A 17708-nucleotide genomic window follows, 5' to 3' on the forward strand; every position below is an offset into this window, starting at 1 on the left:
ATATCTAGACAGACAGCAGATGAAAAGGAAGTTAACAATTAAAAATGCGTAGAGGAAATGTTCTAACTCTGGGCTCATTTTGAATCCATTAGTACTGGAGTGATCTAGATTTATTAATTCTGAGGTAAATTAATGACTCATTATTAAGCTAAGATGTTGGATAATGGGCCTTTGTCCATTTCAATGGCTGTGTGTTTGTGCAGTTCTTTTTCTCTAGCTGGCACGTACAGAACTGTTCTGAAATTGCTTTCAGTTTATAAAAGTTAATTCATGAACAAGGAAAATATTAACTTTTTAAAAAAGCTTATTTTGTTTAAATCTAAATCTTCCATTTATGTTCCTAATGAAGGCAGGTTTGATTCTTCTCCTCTTCCCTCCTGAGCCCCCTCCCCTTTTCTACATAATCACTGACTGCTCAACTATCACTGTTGTTGTTTCAAGATTTTAGTGTTGGGATACCTCACAGCCGTCTTTGTTGAAAAAGTTCACATTTGTTTTAACCTTTCTTTGTCCACTACATGTCCTGATGGTTTTCTCAAGGAGCATTTCCCATCCCCCTAGCAGCTGGAGGTATGTGGCTCTAGGTCAGGCTTAAAATACCCTTTGAGAAGAACTCTCCAGAGCTCTGAGCTTCCAGGCATGTGCAGCTGACAAATTCTGGGTGTCCCTCTGCAGCAGAGAACATAAGAATGGCCAGGCTGGGTCAGACTAATGGTCCATCTAACCCAGTATCCTGTCTTCTGACAATGGCCAGTGGCTGGTGCTTCAGAGAGAATAAGCAGAACAGGCAATCAAGTGATCCATCCCCTGTTGTCCACTCCCAGCTTCTGGCAAACAGAGGCCAAGGGGACACAGAGCTCGGTGTTGCATCCCTTAATAGCCATTGATGAATCTATCTTCCAGGAACTTATCTAGTTCTTTTTTGAACAGTGTTACAGTTTTGGCTTTCACAACATCCCCTGGCAAGAGTTCTACAGGTTGACTGTGCATTGTGTGAAGAAGTACTTCCTATAGTTTGTTTTTAAACCTACTGCCTATTAATTTCATTCTAAGCCTGACCCAGAGTCTTTAACAAGATTTGTAAAAGATTTTAAACTAAATCCCTCTGGTTGTGTTGATTGGTTTTGAGATTTATTCTCCTCATAACTGGTACCTACAAAAATCTGTTTGGGTTTCTAAGGAGGGGTTTATGGGGCAGCACCTTCCCCGCCCTCCTCAGAAATGACAGCCAGTAAGGGAAAGGAGTGGGGCAAGAAATGCCATTACTCAGCTTTCTCCAGGCAGATTCCAGGGGCAAAGATTGAATATTCCAGTAGCATGTAGATGAGGTCTTTATCAAGCCAGGTAAGAATGCTGTGGACCATCTCTTCTGCCAGCAGGTTACCCACAATGCCTGAGCTACTGAAGAAGGTGCCAGCTCCTTATTCAGATACTGGCAGCTCCTCTGTCTTCTGTGTCTCACTCTGCTTCTCATTCTCCTCTACTTTTTGAGGATATGGGCCTACCTCCCCCTTGCCCTCAATGGTGAGGAAGTGGTAATGTTATTTTTTTTAAAGAAACACCTGCAGACACTATTCCTTTGGTCTCGTCTCTCTCAATGATTTGGCCCAGGGATCAGCTCCTTGTTGTCTTATACATCAGGCTGTCTCACTGCCTTCAAAGTGCCCTTTGAAGTCTAAAAGCCTTTCCAGAGGGAAAGTATCCCTCATAGCTCTTAGAATCATAGAAATGTAGGGGTGGAAGTGACCTCAAGAGGTCATGTAATCCAGCCTCCTATGCTGAGGGAAAACCAAGTAAACCTAGACCATCTGTGACAGAGTTTTGTCCAACCTGTTCTTAAAAACCTCCAGTGAAGGGGATTCCACAACCTCCCTTGGAAGCCTATTCCAGAACCTAACTACCCTTATACACCTCTACCTCGATATAACACTGTCCTTGGGAGCCAAAAAATCTTACCGCATTATAGGTGAAACCATGTTATATTGAACTTGCTTTGATCCACCGGAGTGCGCAGCCCCCACCCGCACACCCGAAGCACTGCTTTACCGCATTATATCCACATTTGTGTTATATCGGGTGGTGTTATATCGAGGTAGCGGTGTAGTTAGATTTTAGGAAAAACTTTCTAACCTAAGCCTTCCTTGCTGCAGATTAAGCCCATTACTTCTTGTCCTACCTTCAGTCCATATGGAAAACAATTGATTACAGCCCTCAACATATTTGAAGACTATTATCAAGTCCCCCCTCAGTCTTCTCTTCTCAAGAATAAGCATGCCCCTTTTTTAAAAAAAACCTTTTCCTCATAGGTCAGGTTTTCTAAACCTTTTATCATTTTTGTTGCTTTTCTTTGGAGTTTCTTCAGTTTATCCACATCTTTCCTGAAGTGTGACACTTTCACTCTCCGTCAGAACATTCATTTGGAACCTGCCCCATTGCCTAATACATTCCAATCCTAAAGCCTACCCACAACTCTTGCTTATAAACTTTCCAGCCTGTGTGCCAAGAGATCCTCTTATTATATTTTTTGGCATCACACTCCTAATATGCCGGGCTGTGTACAATTACAGTGCCATATAAATGAATATTTACTGTGGGTATACTCCGTATTCAAATGTGTCTACTTTAGAAATGGTGGATTGTGGCCAAATTAAGTTAAAATGTTTCATGCTCTGCCTGGAAGCAGAAGACAGATGCAATATGTTGTTAAAATTGGTTCTGAACAAATGAAACTTCCGAAGCCATGGCCTGGAGTGAGACACTTCATATTCTCAGCTGTGGACTCACCAATATTAATCAGAGATGGGGTCTGTCTTTGCAGGCTCTTGTGTTAAACAAAAAATAATTAGAGCTAAAAACTTAACTTTAAAGGTTCATGAACAAAAGAAAAAAACACCAAAAACCTGCTGAAGGAGAGTTCTCTAATTCCTCTTCACCTGGTTTATGATGAGGATATGAATAACTCACAGGAAATTTCCTAGCAAGATGAAACACTCTAACAGGTAACTTCACAATTCTAGATGCTCCTATAGGACTTCGTCATGTCAGTGCAGATTCAACAGTAAAGGTCACAGTCGCACCATCTGAGAGAGAGCTTCTGCCAAAGGAACCCAGAGGCAGGAAAATTGGATCCTCAGTGCCTCTGGCTCTGGCAGCACTGACTGCATCCTCTTGTTTTGCCAGAGCTGCTCTTGCTTGGATGGGCAAGCTTACAGAAATGTGAAGCCATCAGGGCAAAACAAAATGAAATCTATTTTAAATTAAATTTTCCCTAGCAATAGCTTTCAGATGCTTCACCTGATTACAATTTGCTGCATATTCCAAGGCTTCCAGTGTAGTGGCCTGGCAGCATCTGTTGCTCCGTCTGTGTAGCCCACACCCATTCAGAGTGGTGCTCTGTTTCATCTAGTGGTGGCTGGGTTGCATATGGAGGTTCATCAGCCTGCTACAGTCTTGGGTAACAGACCTGGGTCCTTTAGCTTAAACAATAGAGGTTCCTGCTTTAAGAGCCAAAGGTCCCAGGTTCAGTCTCTGCTGCTGACAACCCACCCAGGAGCACAACATAACATATATGCACAGCAAAATTGCTTCCAACATCAGAAGATGTCTTCTATATATTCCAGTGGTACAGGCTGTTTGGGAAGTGTATAGATAAAGCTGACACAGAGGCTTTGGATAAGGTGGAAGAAGTCCCACATTCCTCTCATTCCAATCAGAGATTTCAGTCCATATTACCTCAGCAGATATTCTCTTTAAGGTTACTACTGTTCCAAGAACCAGCATAGATATCACACACTAGGAAGAGGCAGACATTTTGGGGAGTTGGAAGATTTATATAATAGGCTTCTATAGAAACCATAACTTAGAAACCTCCACAGGACTTTGGCTTCCCAAAGTTTGAGGACATGTTGGGCCACTTTCTGGCTCTATTGAAGCCCTTTTACACCATTGCAGTGGCTGTGCCTTCTGTGATGCACCTTTCAGAAGGAGCTATGCAGAATCTGGCCCCTCCTGTCTGGGAGGTTAAACGCAAGAATCAACCATGGAGGAAAAATGGGTACTTGAGACAATCAGAGGAGTATATTCAGTAGATCTACGTTCTTCTCCCAGGAACAATGCCATGGTTTTAAAAAATGAGTGCCTAAAATTAGGCTCCCAAGCCCACAGGTACCTGAATTAAATGGTCTGATTTTTAGAAGTGCTGATCACCCTGACTTTCAACTTTTTTTTTTTTTTTTAAATCTTGGTCCAAGTCTACCCTTTTCCTCTAATTTAAGAAAAATCCCTTATAGCCTCAGAAAATAAATATGCAGTAGACCGCCTTACATTTCAGAATGATAGAGCCTGTTCCATGGAGAAACAAGTGTTGTGGAGCACAATCAGGTATTTTTGTGTTTCAGAAGAGAAACAGCCATGCAAGGCATACTGAATTTCACATTTCTGAAACAAACTGACAGAGACATTACAGTAACATCCTTCCCAACACTCTTTATCTTCAGTATGTAATGATAAATCTCCCTCAGATTTAATGATGAGTTGTCATCGGTGGAGATGCTTTTTGGGTTTTTCTTAAAAGGAAACACTTTTCAATACAGAGCACTCACGTTTCAGACTTAACAGCATCCACATGTATTTATGAAGATCCCAGTTGTCCTGATAGCTTCCCTCCAAAAGAAAAGACCCACATCTACCCATTTTCTGGATGACCATCTCGTCAGACCCTCATCCAAAGTCATAGCAGGGCATAGCAACCATCATTATATCTCTTCAGGAACGTGGCTCTGAAATAAAGAATGGGGGAGATCCAACTACAGCCTTCACAAATCTCCAGCATCTGTGGGTTGTTCTGGATGCTGGCCAGGATAGTCTTTATCTCAGAAGAGAGGAAGCGGAAGATAGTGTCCTTGATTTGTCAGACACTGTTTCCCCTTCCCCCCTTACTGTACTAAAATCCCTAACTCAGTCCCTGGGCATGTTGATCTCATGCAGTGGGACCTTGCAGAATTTCATGCTTCCCTTCCAGCCAGTAATTGCACTGAATCAGACTATGGAAATCTTATCTCAGGAGGATCTCGTTTATGCCTCCCACTCTGCTGATAATGAAGATGTTAAAGAAGGTCACAAAAAGGAACAAGGCACAATAATTCTGGTCACCACTTCTTGGCCTGGCAGTTCTCAACCCTCTTTAGATATGCTGGAATCTCCCCTCATGCTCCCAGCAGGGAAGGATGTACAGCAACAGGGCCCATATCTGGTGCTGTTAAAACTATTCACCTGGAAATGGAAAGGAATGTGCTAGAGTCATGTGGACATTTGAAAGAAGATAATAACTACTCAACATCCTGAAGGAAACTTACAATTATGTCTGCAGCGTCAACAGCCAAGGTGCAGATATTACAAGTGAGATGTATCAAGATAAATTTATATTAAATAAAGGCCACTCAAGATTCTACAAAATGGCTTGAGCCTGGGGCTCGAGGCTAACACTTTGGAAAGACAGGTTGCTGATTACAAAACTGTTTAGCTGTAAGAAACTGAGGAGAATTTTTCTAATCATTCTCTCAGTACCATGTTCTTTGGAACCATTAGTCATTCCAGCATACACTGGTTCCCATCATGATCTTGAATTGTGTGTTGTGTGAAAAGCTCCATAAAATCACTTTTTCAGCCTTGACAGTCGGTATGTGCCTGTCTCAAAGTATTTTGTCGCCGTCTGAGCCAGCCAGGTATCAGAATGTGGTGTGGTCTCTGAACCTGGATTACCCTTTGACCATTCTTCAGAGGACTGCATTAGCTCCAGACTCTCTCTGGCTACTACTTGCTTGTAAGTGCCATGCTCTGTAAAATGCCATACAAAGACACAGTGCTATGTAAATAATAGAGCTGGCTGGAAAATGGAATTTTCATTATGTGGTAAACTAACACTTCAGAATTGTTTTCATTCTGAATCGAAACAAAATATTAAAATTTTCCACAAAATAGAAATTTTGAAAAAAGTGTTTTAATTTCAAAAAGGTGTCAGTAACGTTTAAACTATTATATAAGATATTTAATAGAATAAAATTGATGTTTTAATATTTTTTAAACTAAATGAATTGAAAGGACAAAGTTGAAACAAAACATTTCTACCACCTTATCGAAACAGGGTTTTGACAATAATGAAAAGCAATGGACTTCCTTGTTTCATTTTCTCCTGTCAAATTTTGTTGAAATTGACACTTCCCACAAAACATTTAGATTTTGATGATACTTCATTTTCCACTGGAAAACTTTTCTGTCAAAAAACTTTTTTTTTTCCAACCAGCTCTAATAAGTAATGTCTTATAGAAGCTTCATTGGCACATCCTGTGTGAGAGACAGTTACCTTCTGTCCAGCTGATTTTCCCCCTGAAAGGTTTTGATTGATTATGGGGTATCCAAGACAGTCGGGGAGAGTGGGAGTCCTACAACTGTTCTAAAGTCTGACTTTCCTGCATAGTGATGAAGGGTACTGTCATTAGAGTGCTATGCCAAGCCTTCGTTTCTTTTACTCCATTACTTTCTGAGTTTTCACCTCTTTTCTTTTCTTCTGATTCTCCTATTTTAATTGATTAAAGACTTTAATCCTTTGTTCCTCCATTTTAGTACAGCTGGGTAGCCAGGCCCTTACTGTCACAATCCTAAAACCTTGATGAAAGGGGGCATGACCTCACACCATTCGTCTCTTTTGATGTGTTAAGAAAGCCTGTCCCCTTCCACTAAGGCAAATTTCTTTAAAACAGGGGCCTTTTCAGAAGTGACAAGCAAGTGGGAACAGCACATTTGAAACTGGACAAACTGGAATCAGAATGTGAAATTAGAGAGATCATTGAGGTATGCTTTGTTCTTCTGTTGATGTAGCAATAACCAAATGCTAGAGCACGCAGGTGTAGTGAGAGCTACACAGTGTGTGTGTGTGTGTGTGTGTGTGTGTGTGTGTGTATGTATATATGTGTGTATGTATATATGTGTGTATGTATATATGTGTGTATGTATATATGTGTGTATGTATATGTGTGTGTGTATATATATATATATATATGTGTATATATATATAATGTGCCTAGAGGATGTCATCTTGGCCTCTTCTCTACAACATCCAGTAAAAACCTCATCAGACTAACATGCTACAACCTCGCCCCTTCCCTCTTGTGTGATAAACGGAGTAAGCTAGCTCACTCCTGACCAATTAGAGTAATTAACCATTGGAACAACTCCGCTAGGGAGGTTATGTCTTCTCCATCATTTGACATCTTAAAATCAAGACTGGATATATTTCTAAAGATCCACTCTAGCTACCAAGGAAAAATTGTGGGCTTGATGCAGAAATTACTGGGTGGGATTCTATGGCTTGTGTTACTCAAGAGGTCAAGCTAGATGATCATAATGGCTCTTCTTTGAGTAGTGTCCCTAGGTGTGCTCCACTGTAGGTGTGTCTGCGTCCCTGCGCTGCTGATCGGAGAATTTTGGCAGCAGTATCTGTTTGGCCTGCGCATGCGTTGCTTCCCCCCTCATTGCACGCTCCCACGTGTCTAACCAGCATTGCGCAGGCGAACCCTCCTCAATTCCTTCTCTAACAGAGTGTGTGATGAGAACCCGAAGGGGGGCGGAGTTGTTGTGGAGCCACCTACAGGGACTCACATCTTGAAGAACCATTGTTACTTCACAAGGAGAGTAACTACTACATCTGGCCTTAAAATTATTAATCTAACTAAGCCCTTCCTACACTACACAGTTTTTTCAGCAAAAAGTAGCTTTTGCCAACAAAACAGGAGAGATGTACACACTACAAAGCTACTTTTGGCAGCAAAATAAAACAACTTTGAGAGGCATAAATTTTTTTGCGTTAAAGTTAGTCTCCCACAATGCCTGCTGTGACCGCTCTGCTCACTGTTTTGAACTCCACTGCCCTGCAAGTGTGCGCATCTCCCCTTTCGAAGCTCCGTGAAGTTCTGACATTCCTCAGCATGGAGAGCTCACAGAGCTGCTGAGGATGCCGCTCCCAGTAGCTAAGGAGGCTGTGGGAGAACTTGGAAGGAATCACAGACCCATTAATGTGGAATCAGCGGGCAGGCAGAGTGGGCTGCTGCTGAGGGAGAAGGGGGGGTGGAGAGACTGCTGTGCAGAGCCAGGGACTGATGTGGGAGGGGAGTGTCCTCTTCCCCCAGGATTGATTGCTCAAGCGGCTGTCTGAACAGCACGAGACAGCAAGCTGACACACTTCCCCAATACACTCTGTTGCTCTCATACATACACCCCCCCCACACACAGTCTTTCACATACTTCCCCAAGACACACAGTTTGTCTCTACACACACACGCACACACTCTAACCCAAACCCCCCCCCCCACACACACACACATATACTTCAGTAGAAAAACAGCTGGTAATCTAGGATGCCCATGAAACGATGGGATTGAGAATCCTGCCTCATGAGGCATTGCAAACCCTTCCCAAAGCACCCTGTGGCCAGTTGAAGTGGGATAGCTACCCACATTGCACTGCTCTTTGTGTCGATGCAAGAGCTGCTAGTGAGGATGCACTCTGCTGACACAAGGAGCATAGTGTGGACAGGCAACAGCGGTTTAATTAAAGCAGCATAACTTTTGTCAACAAAACTCTAGTGTAGACATGGTCTTAATACTGGCTGCAAATAAAATACCAGACACATCCCTGCAGCAAAAAAGGTTAAATCCATTTATTTTCAGAGCACTTCGGCTATTATGAGAGTCCTTCTTTAATACAAACCGACCCAGCCCTGTTGATCATTCTGTTGAATTTCAGTGTTATAGAATATTTATGTTGATCGTGTATAATCACATGGGAGGCATAAAACAGCTGCCCTTTTCAGTGAGATTGCCACAAGACATTGCAGTGTCACAGTATTTCTTTTTTGCACGCGTGCATGTGTGTGAGAGAGCAATCTTATTTTTGTGGTCCTTTCAGATTCTGGATGGTAGGAAGCCCACCGGAGGGAAACTAGAGGTGAAAGTGAGACTCAGGGAGCCACTCAGTGGTCAAGATCTTCAAACAATTACAGAAAACTGGTTGATCCTTGAACGTTAGTTATCCTAAGGTATGAACACCCCTTTCTTCTGACTGTGCTTCTGGCTAGAAGTTGAGAGCTACTAACAATCTCTGCATGAAATAGAATGTCTTACACGGTCAGTGACCTACCCGTGTAGCTCAGGCTCCTAGATGGATCTTCCCTATATTTCTAGTGATGTTTTGATTTTTTGTTTTAAATAATGTTTTATTTCTATTAAAAATCTGATCGTGTTCCTTATACCAATTTCAATCAATTGGATGTGAAGGTTAAATATCATAGCGGGAACTGGTAGGAATTCCTGAACTTACATTGCTTAACACGTTCATTTATAAAATATTCTTTTGATCTTTTTTTTGTAATCCTCTTATTGTTTGCATAAGACCTTTGAAATTTAGCAGGAAGAAAGGCCTTGGGCTAGAAAAATTACTTTTGTCTAGTACATTTCATTTAGGTTTAGCTGTGGTATAAACTGTTGAAATTGCCATTTCCCTTCTGTTACTTGCATTCTTCAGGAAATATTAGTATCATGCCAAAATAACAACTTGAACATTCTGAAGAACTGGGCTCATGCACACACTGTAGAGGGAACACCTGGTTCCTGGCAAAACAGCTGTAGCAGTAGAGTGTAGGGGAAGAATCAAACTAAGATTTCCCCTCCTCCCATCCACCATTTTGGATCCAGCTTAGATAGCATCTCTTCCCCCTGTGAGGTATCATCTTTTTTTTACCTTTTGTTTTAGAATAAATTTACATACAAAGAAATCTACTCTAAGTTAAGATTGCAAAATCAAGAAGTTGAAAGTTAGGAAATGCCAGATGTACAGCTGCCTGTGGAATTTTAATGCAGTCCTCTTGTGCATAATATAAGTACATGATCACATACAATTTTTCCACAGTGCCCCTACCTCATTCAGTGTACAAATTGGATGCACAAGGGAGCTGGATTAAGATTCCCTGGGCAACTGTATACACCTGACACTTCCTGGCTGTGGAGTGCTTGCATTAACTTGGACGTTCTTTAAGTGTAGATTTTGTGTGTAAGCATACACCAAACTATACTTCTAAAAAGTCAACATCAGTCTGATCATTTTTCTTCAAAATGTTCTGATGTACCAGTTGTATGGATTGTCTGAAACCGTAATCCTTAAAACTGTCCCTGCTCTCTCAGCTTTGGGCTGTGCTCATGAATCCCTAGGAGAGTGTTTACTCAGTACTCAACCCTGTTGTGTGAATCACTGGAGGTTCTCTCTCTCTCCTGTCAGTGTAGGGGTATAAAGCTTAGTAGTGCTCCTGTAAGCCATCAGTACTTGTAGAGAAAAACATTGGACAGCTCACTTTTGGAGCAGATATTACTAAATTATATTGTGACAGCACCTAGGAGCCCATCTGTGGACCACACTGTACAAACAGAGGACAAAAAGGCTGCTCCAAAGCACTCAGTCCTAGTAGAAAGTTGATGACATAAGTATATGCACAGTAATCCTCTCCCTTCCCTTAGGCTCCTAGAGTTCAGAGCAGTCTTAGGCTCCCCTCTCTCCCCAGCTGTCATGGCACCTTTCTTGGCATATCTCATTTTGCAGTACAAATAGTAATTAAGCTTAGATAGCACCTCTGTGAAGTAGGTGAATATTATCCTGATTTGTCATGTCCTAGCTACTACAGACTTGATATATTATTTGAAAGATCTGGATGATATCTAGTGCCCAGGTCCAAATTTGGAGCATTGAAAATCACACTAAGTGCTGAGTTATAAGAGTATGTCTACACTGCAAAGAAAAACCCGTGGCACTGAGTCTCAAAGCTTGGGTCAGTTGATTCATGCTCAGTCTCTAGGGCTAAAAATAGACCCGTAGATGTTCCTGCTCAGGCTGGAACTCAGGCTCCTAGACTCTCCTCCGGATCAGATTTCAGAAACCGGGTTCCGGCCCACGCAGGAACGTCTATACTGCTAGTTTTAGCCCTTCGTCAGTTGACCTGGGCTTCAAGACTCAGCACCACCCTAAGAAGCCAACCAGGGTGACAGTGAGCTATACTGTACCAAGTTTGGCTGCATGGCTGTAGACCTCCTAAGATACTCCAGGGCTGATGTATTTGCCCACACACTTGAAGCAGTGACATTACTAGACATGAGGTGCTGAGAGCACTAACTTTTGGTCACCTATAATTTAACACTCTGTATCTTCAATCACTTTAACTGTAATTTAATGAAGAGTTTTGCCTGGTATTTCTATGAAGGCTGCTAGCTAGCCATCAGACAGAAGAATGTCAACAGTATGTTGCCTTAATGGTGGGATACTTACTTAGCACTGTGGCAAGACATGGTTATGTTTTTTTTTCAGATCCAGGAATGCTGCAGAATTGAGTTTGTACATAGGACACTGCTACCTGCGAGCACCAAAGATGTTAAATGAATGCACTACTGGACATAACATGTCTTTATTTTGGTAACTACCTTACTGTGTGTTAAGTTTTATAAGGCAAATATTGTAAGGCCCTGGAAACTTACTAGTGGGAAAAATGGAACTGATCTATGCAAAATGGATTGAATTGCCTTAAGATGGGACTACTAATGTTAGCACCAAATGAATGTTATATAAGCTCCTCATAACTATCCTGTGCAGGGACTGTTTCATAGTGGTGTGTGAAACCTTTAATGGTTTGCTCTTAAAAAAATTCACTGGAGCAGTGCAAAGTAATTAATTTGCAAATGAGACCTTATGCTCCCAGCATGGCTAGCTTGTGCTAGAAGCAACTCCTTTTCAGGCATATATGCTCTTATGCATTGAATACCACCTACTGCTTCATCTTACGATCACCCTCAGGCCCTTCTGAAGATCTGTATGCTCCTCCTATAAGTGTCCTGGGATGAAGAAAATAGTTCACTTTAAGCAGAGCTTTAGCAGCAGTGTATCCCATCTCCTCTGCATGCTCTTGCAGCACTCTTAACTAGATATGCCTTGGCTTAAGGTAACAACAGGATATGAGGATTTTTTTTAGAATACAGTTGCAGCTCTGGGTTTTGAATTGGTTATCAATTGCCTGCCATGTTTCCCCCACTGTTTATTCCAACTCAGCCTGCTTTGTGTGCCTTCATTTTCTTAATGCTTGGGAATCAGTAAAGCCTGATATGGCCTGTTTAACATCAAAGGGTTTTCTGAAGGATTGGAGTGTTTCACTAGGCTACTTACTAATTGATTGAAAAATAGCCACTCTTATTTGTGTAGAAAACTGGATCATGGCTGTTTACAGAATTTTTTATGGACTATACATAAAATGATATGGTACCAAAACTGCTTGATGTGTGTTCTTAAACTACATGACCCTGAAGAAATGATTGATAGTAAAAGGAGGCTATGCCTGCATGGGGGTGTCAGAGTGCTACTGCACCATATGGTCAGGTAGATCAAGTTCATAGACAACAGACTCTCCAACCTAAGGCAGCACTTCTGCTTCCTGATAGGATTAAAACAATACAGTATTTAGTTTTTAATTTCAATAAATTTAATATACAAAACTACATGTTGAAAATAAAAATATAATATGCAGTTTTTTGCAGTGTTAACTAACTGAATTTTAAAAGTACAATTTTTTTCTAAAACAAGTACTCATTTTCTTAACAATATGGTAATTTTAAGGTCATTTAAAAGGCTATGATTGAAGCAAACAAGTCAGTCACCAGTCAATAGTGTTTTGCACAACCATAACCCAAACCTAAGTGACTCCTAGGGGTAAGGAAGAGCAGATTGTTTGTTTGTTTTTTAGCCTCAATAAGCATAACTTAATGGAACTCAAGTAACTGGAAAAACTTCTGCTGTGGAAAAGCTGGAATGGAGTTTCCAGCAGTAGGATTTTAGGGTAGTTGTCAATCAAGAGAGCTTTCAGACAGAGTTTTACTTACTCTGTAGACATGTATATCAACACTCAAGAGTGTGCAAAAACAAAATGTGTTGTAGGGAATTTAAAAGTAACAAGTCAAATTTAATTACATTTCGTTATAGCAAAACAAATGAAAATGCAGGAAGCCTCTTGGATTGCTGTGTAGGAACTTAAACTTTGATCAGCCAGAAACATTTTAAGAGTAGCACATGGCCACCTATTACCAAATGACAGAGGTAAGGTTCATTTTCATGCAAACAAAGTGAGACTAAGTGCTCTCCTGTCTGATTGTTTTTACTAATTCAGTTGGACCTAGTTCTACAACTCTTCCTTCCAAACATGTCTTGAGGTGGCAGCTGGAATTTTCTAGCCTGTTTGTGGATAGTTTTACTTTTTTAAAAAAGCAGTAGCCATTTATTCACAATTCCATTCAGCACCTATACAGCTGTTGTACCTTTTTGTAAAATACATTGCTACCTGTACAGTTGTTTCCCTTCTCCCAACTGCTGTGTCTATTTGCTTGCTTAAAGCACAGTATCACCTTACTTCTAGCTCTTCTGCAAATGCTGCTCTTTCCACATTACTCAACCACAGTGCAAATTAGTTACAAATCAGGATTGACTGATGTCCCCACTAAAAGGTGGCCAGATTCAAAGACTCACTAAAATACTGCTTTAACAGTGTTTCTCATTCCAAAAAAAACATTTACTGGTGTTTTGTTAGACCTGCCTGTTATCTCCATGAAGAGGGTCATAACAGTCAAGCAGCAGCTCCAATGCATGACTAAACCAGCTCATTACTCCTGCTTTCAGCTCTTTCCACTTACTAGCCGTTTTCTTTGGATGGAAATTTGATTTAGGAAGAATGTGGAACTACATTCTTATTGGCTGTTCCTCGTTTTCCTAATGCTGTGTAGCAGAAGTGAGCAGCTGCTTCCCTCTCAACTGCCCTTTGTTTGTAGGTGAGCCAAGTGCAAGTTTTCTGAGCTGAACCAAAAGCCTCTCTTTTAGCACAACATGCAACAACAGCCACTTTGTGCTTTTGTTATGGGGGTAAGCATTACATGGGGCTGCTAATATGAAGTGTTAAGTGCAAATTGTGTTACATGACACTAGTGTTACACTACAGTCTACAGCAATGAGGAGACTTACAAAAGTGCCCTGGGTGTTACTTTTCTTTCTAAAGCAGGACCTACTCAGGGAACAGGAATACCATAACCGCACTTTAGGGCTAACTTTTCTTTTACCTGCGACAGGTGTATACCATTGACATTCATACAGATTCGTAAACAAAATACGGAATGGCAACGTTTTTCTAGGTTCTGAGAAATCTGAGGTGACCATTTTTGTAACAAGTAGGGAAAAAATAAGTATACTAGCCTAATATACACACAAAACTGCAAGTTTAAATTATATACCACTCTCCGAGATATGCCCATTCTTTCATTCAGAATGAATGATGGGTCAGCCTCATATGCCATTTTTTTTTTTGGCTAGGTATCCTTCCCATGCATCGCTCTAGGCATATCCTAAAGTGTCTCTGATGTACTTCAACCAATAATCTGGTCAAAATAATGTAAACATTACTTTTTAATGTCTACAGAATAATCACAAATGGCATTATGATGAGGTCAGAATGGAGGTCTTGATTGTTTCTTCTTACATGTCCATCTAGAAACAGTACAAATTTGACATTTCATCTTTTATTTTCACCCCAGTGATCTTTGCACCCGTTTGAGCATTTAGAGTACATGACTGTAATTAAGTCTTTAAATATGAGCATTATTTTTCTAAACAGTAACAGAACTGTATGAGCTGCAAGGATAGCATAGACATTTTGTAGTATAGAAGCTGCCCTGATCCTCTGTTTGTTGACAATGCATAGAAGATTTAGAATTATGGACCAACTCCCCCCACCCCCCAATAGTGTTAACAAAAGCTTAATCTTCCAGTTTTAAAGTGCAAATGATTCAGATACAACTGCTGCTGGAACAGGTCTGAACAGAAAATGAAGTCCTCTTATGAGATGTTTTCCAGAATATAAAAGATGAGCTCCATTATGACTGGCCCCTCACTCAACTGACATGCTCCTCCATGAATCACTGGAACTAAGGCACTGTCCAGATCATTCATGTATTGAGAGGGCAGTGGCTGTCCATTACTCCCAGCTTGATAGCCAACCTAAAAGATACAAAGTGAAAGCTTTAAAAGAGGAGATATTCCACCAGGATCTCTGACCATACTGCAAGTGATGCAATTGCTTTGGGAGTTCAGCTACTGAGTTCAAGTATGGATGTCAAAAGCACTACCTAATGTGAACTAACAAAAAATGTCTCAAAATTAGATGAGAGAGAAAGTGGGTGAGGTAATCTCTTTTTATTGGACCAACTTCTATGGTTAGAAGAGACAAGCCATCACAGGGCTGGAAAATGTAACCAGAGGGTCACAGAGAAATACAAGATGGGACAGATTAAGCATAAATGGTTAACACATATTGCAAGAAAACATTTGAAATGGAAGAGGCAATTAACACCTCAGCAGTCATGGACAAAGGAGGGTTAGTATGTTACAAATGGTTGTAATAAGCTTTTGAGGAGCCATGAGACTGATTTTTTTGGTGTCTAGCAGTTAGGAATTTAAGTTCCAGGCTCATCTTTTGGAAGTGTTGTACAGGTTTCCTTTGAGGACAAGGAGTGACAGGTCAAAATTACATGTTACAGTTACATGAACACAGGAAAGAAAAAAATCACCCTCTTCCTCTAGAAAAAAGTATTTTGCAGCATTGAGTGGCATTTAATATTGCCAATTCCTAGCCTCCAGAATCAAGCAATAGAATGGTTGAGCTCTCATGTCCCCTTTTCAGCTCTCTCCGCACCCCCAAAACGAGATTACTGACAACTTAAACTAGTAGATACTGTTTACAACTTACTTGATCCGAGTCAAGTGTAACACGCAGACCTAACTTAGTCATTCCATCTTCCTTCAATAACTTAAGGTGAGGACAGAGAGCTAAACAGAAAGCCTTGGCCACATTCTCAGTCAGTCTGCTATGATCTGCTGGGTCACTTAGACCATTATGTTGGTCGTCATTCTCCAGAAAGAACACCTGAACAAAACAAAAAGGGAGCGATCAACATGACCTACCAACCAGCTTTTACAAAAAAGAGCATCAGACTGAGTGTAAAAAGAATATAAAAGACTGTCAATTAACACAGCTACTTAAGGACACTGCTGCTTTAGAGAAATGTAATATGAAGCAAAAAGTTTTTGATCAGCCCTTCACATTATTTGGGGACTTTCTGAAGACTCAAAGAGGAGCTACTCCCCAGATAGAAGGTCTGTACGCTGAGAGTGTGCCTGAGACTGTGGGCACTGGCTGGACTCTGTTCAGGCTCCAGAGCAGAGACTTGGATTCACTTCACAGCAGTCCTAGTGTGTGACCAGGAAGGGGTACTCACTAGAACAGGGGAGGTAACCTATGGCACACGTGCCGAAGGTGGCACGCGAGCTGATTTTCAGTGGCACTCACACTGCCTGGGTTCTGGCCACCGGTCCAGGGGGCTCTACATTTTAATTTAATTTTAAATGAAGCTTCTTAAACATTTTAAAAATCTTATTTTCTTTACATACATACAATAGTTTAGTTATGTATTATAGACTTATAGAAGGAGACCTTCTAAAAACATTAAATTGTATTACTGGCACGTGAAACCTTAAATTAGAGTTAATAAATGAAGACTCGGCACACCACTTCTGAAAGGTTGCCAACCCTTGCACTAGAATCTGTAACAACTTAACACAGGAGCTGTCAAATAACTATTTAAAGGGGAAGTTTCACATTTGATTCTGTTTACAGGATTTAAAGTAATTCAAGTCTCCAGTCTTCATCAGCATGAGTCCCCATCAGCCAGGTCTGATAACTGGGGATAAAGGGGTTTAAGAGTTATAAGGATACAGACTGGAACGGTCCTGATCTCTCACTCCTAGATTGATCCCAAAGTGCTCTAGGGGCTTTGTTTAAAAGAGTGTGCTCTAACTGAATCGGAAATTCACGATACACCCTAGTAGTATAAGGGACTCTGCACATATTTCTGTGCATTTCCACACTCTTGCCTTAAATAAAAAGACTTTTAAAACATTGTAAGTAGACTAAACATCCCTTCCACTTCAGAAAATTACACTATCATTTTTGAAGCATGTTGTTATTAAAGTGACTTCAGAATAAATAGTGTGTTATGGTAGAAACCCCCGCAATCTGAAAGAAGCCAGAATTTTTTATACAGTTATTAACTAAACATTGCAACATTCCCTCAAATCACCCTGAATATTGGGAAAATAATACATGTCTGACGAGTGGCACAGCTAAAACTTGCCTGGTTTCCCTTCAGCTAACACTGAGCAAATTAATTGAAACAGTTTGCAAAGAACCATTTAACATTAACACTTCTGTGCTGGCAAAATCCACAGCTCCAGCCCTGTAAGTCGAGTAACACCATGGCCAATGCTGGGTGACAAAACAAATAACCCAAGTCATTCATACTATGGCACCTTGTTTTTAACTTTTCATACAATTCATTCACCAAGAGTGGTCTTTTCCTGTTGTGTTTTTGCTGCCATTTCAGAGGTCAAGTTGCTCCATCCCCAAACTGTTAATAGGTCAATAAAGAGCAAGATTAAGTTTGAGTATTACAAAAAAAACCCAATCCTTTATAAAAGCAGCTTTGAGTTCCTTGGCACTGGCAGTTTGACTGCACCACACGGAATGGATA

General features: G+C 40.8%; 2 protein-coding genes across 4 annotated transcripts in view; one reads left to right on the top strand and one right to left on the bottom strand.

Moving 5' to 3' along the window:
• CC2D1B (coiled-coil and C2 domain containing 1B) overlaps nt 1-12819 on the top strand; it is a 66802-nt gene extending 53983 nt beyond the window's left edge. For both annotated transcript variants that reach the window (XM_039483638.1, XM_039483639.1), the window contains exons 23-25: nt 6759-6849; nt 8962-9091; nt 11404-12819. In XM_039483638.1, the coding sequence (XP_039339572.1) occupies nt 6759-6849; nt 8962-9081 (211 nt within the window). In that variant the 3' untranslated portion in view covers nt 9082-9091; nt 11404-12819. The remainder of the gene's footprint in view (nt 1-6758; nt 6850-8961; nt 9092-11403) is intronic.
• Nucleotides 12820-13061: 242 nt separating this feature from the next.
• ZFYVE9 (zinc finger FYVE-type containing 9) overlaps nt 13062-17708 on the bottom strand; it is a 96782-nt gene continuing 92135 nt past the window's right edge. Inside the window, exons 18-19 of one of the 2 annotated variants that reach the window (XM_039483636.1) lie at nt 15869-16045; nt 13062-15120 (exon numbers count right to left, since the gene is read on the bottom strand). In XM_039483636.1, coding sequence (XP_039339570.1) covers nt 14959-15120; nt 15869-16045 — 339 coding nt within the window. In that variant the 3' untranslated portion in view covers nt 13062-14958. Of the gene's footprint in view, nt 15121-15868; nt 16046-17284; nt 17586-17708 lie in introns of those variants that run through there. The other variant, XM_039483637.1, reaches the window with a different exon arrangement.

The sequence above is a fragment of the Mauremys reevesii genome, linkage group 8 (genome assembly GCF_016161935.1).
Source record: "Mauremys reevesii isolate NIE-2019 linkage group 8, ASM1616193v1, whole genome shotgun sequence".
Lineage (NCBI taxonomy): Eukaryota > Metazoa > Chordata > Testudines > Geoemydidae > Mauremys > Mauremys reevesii.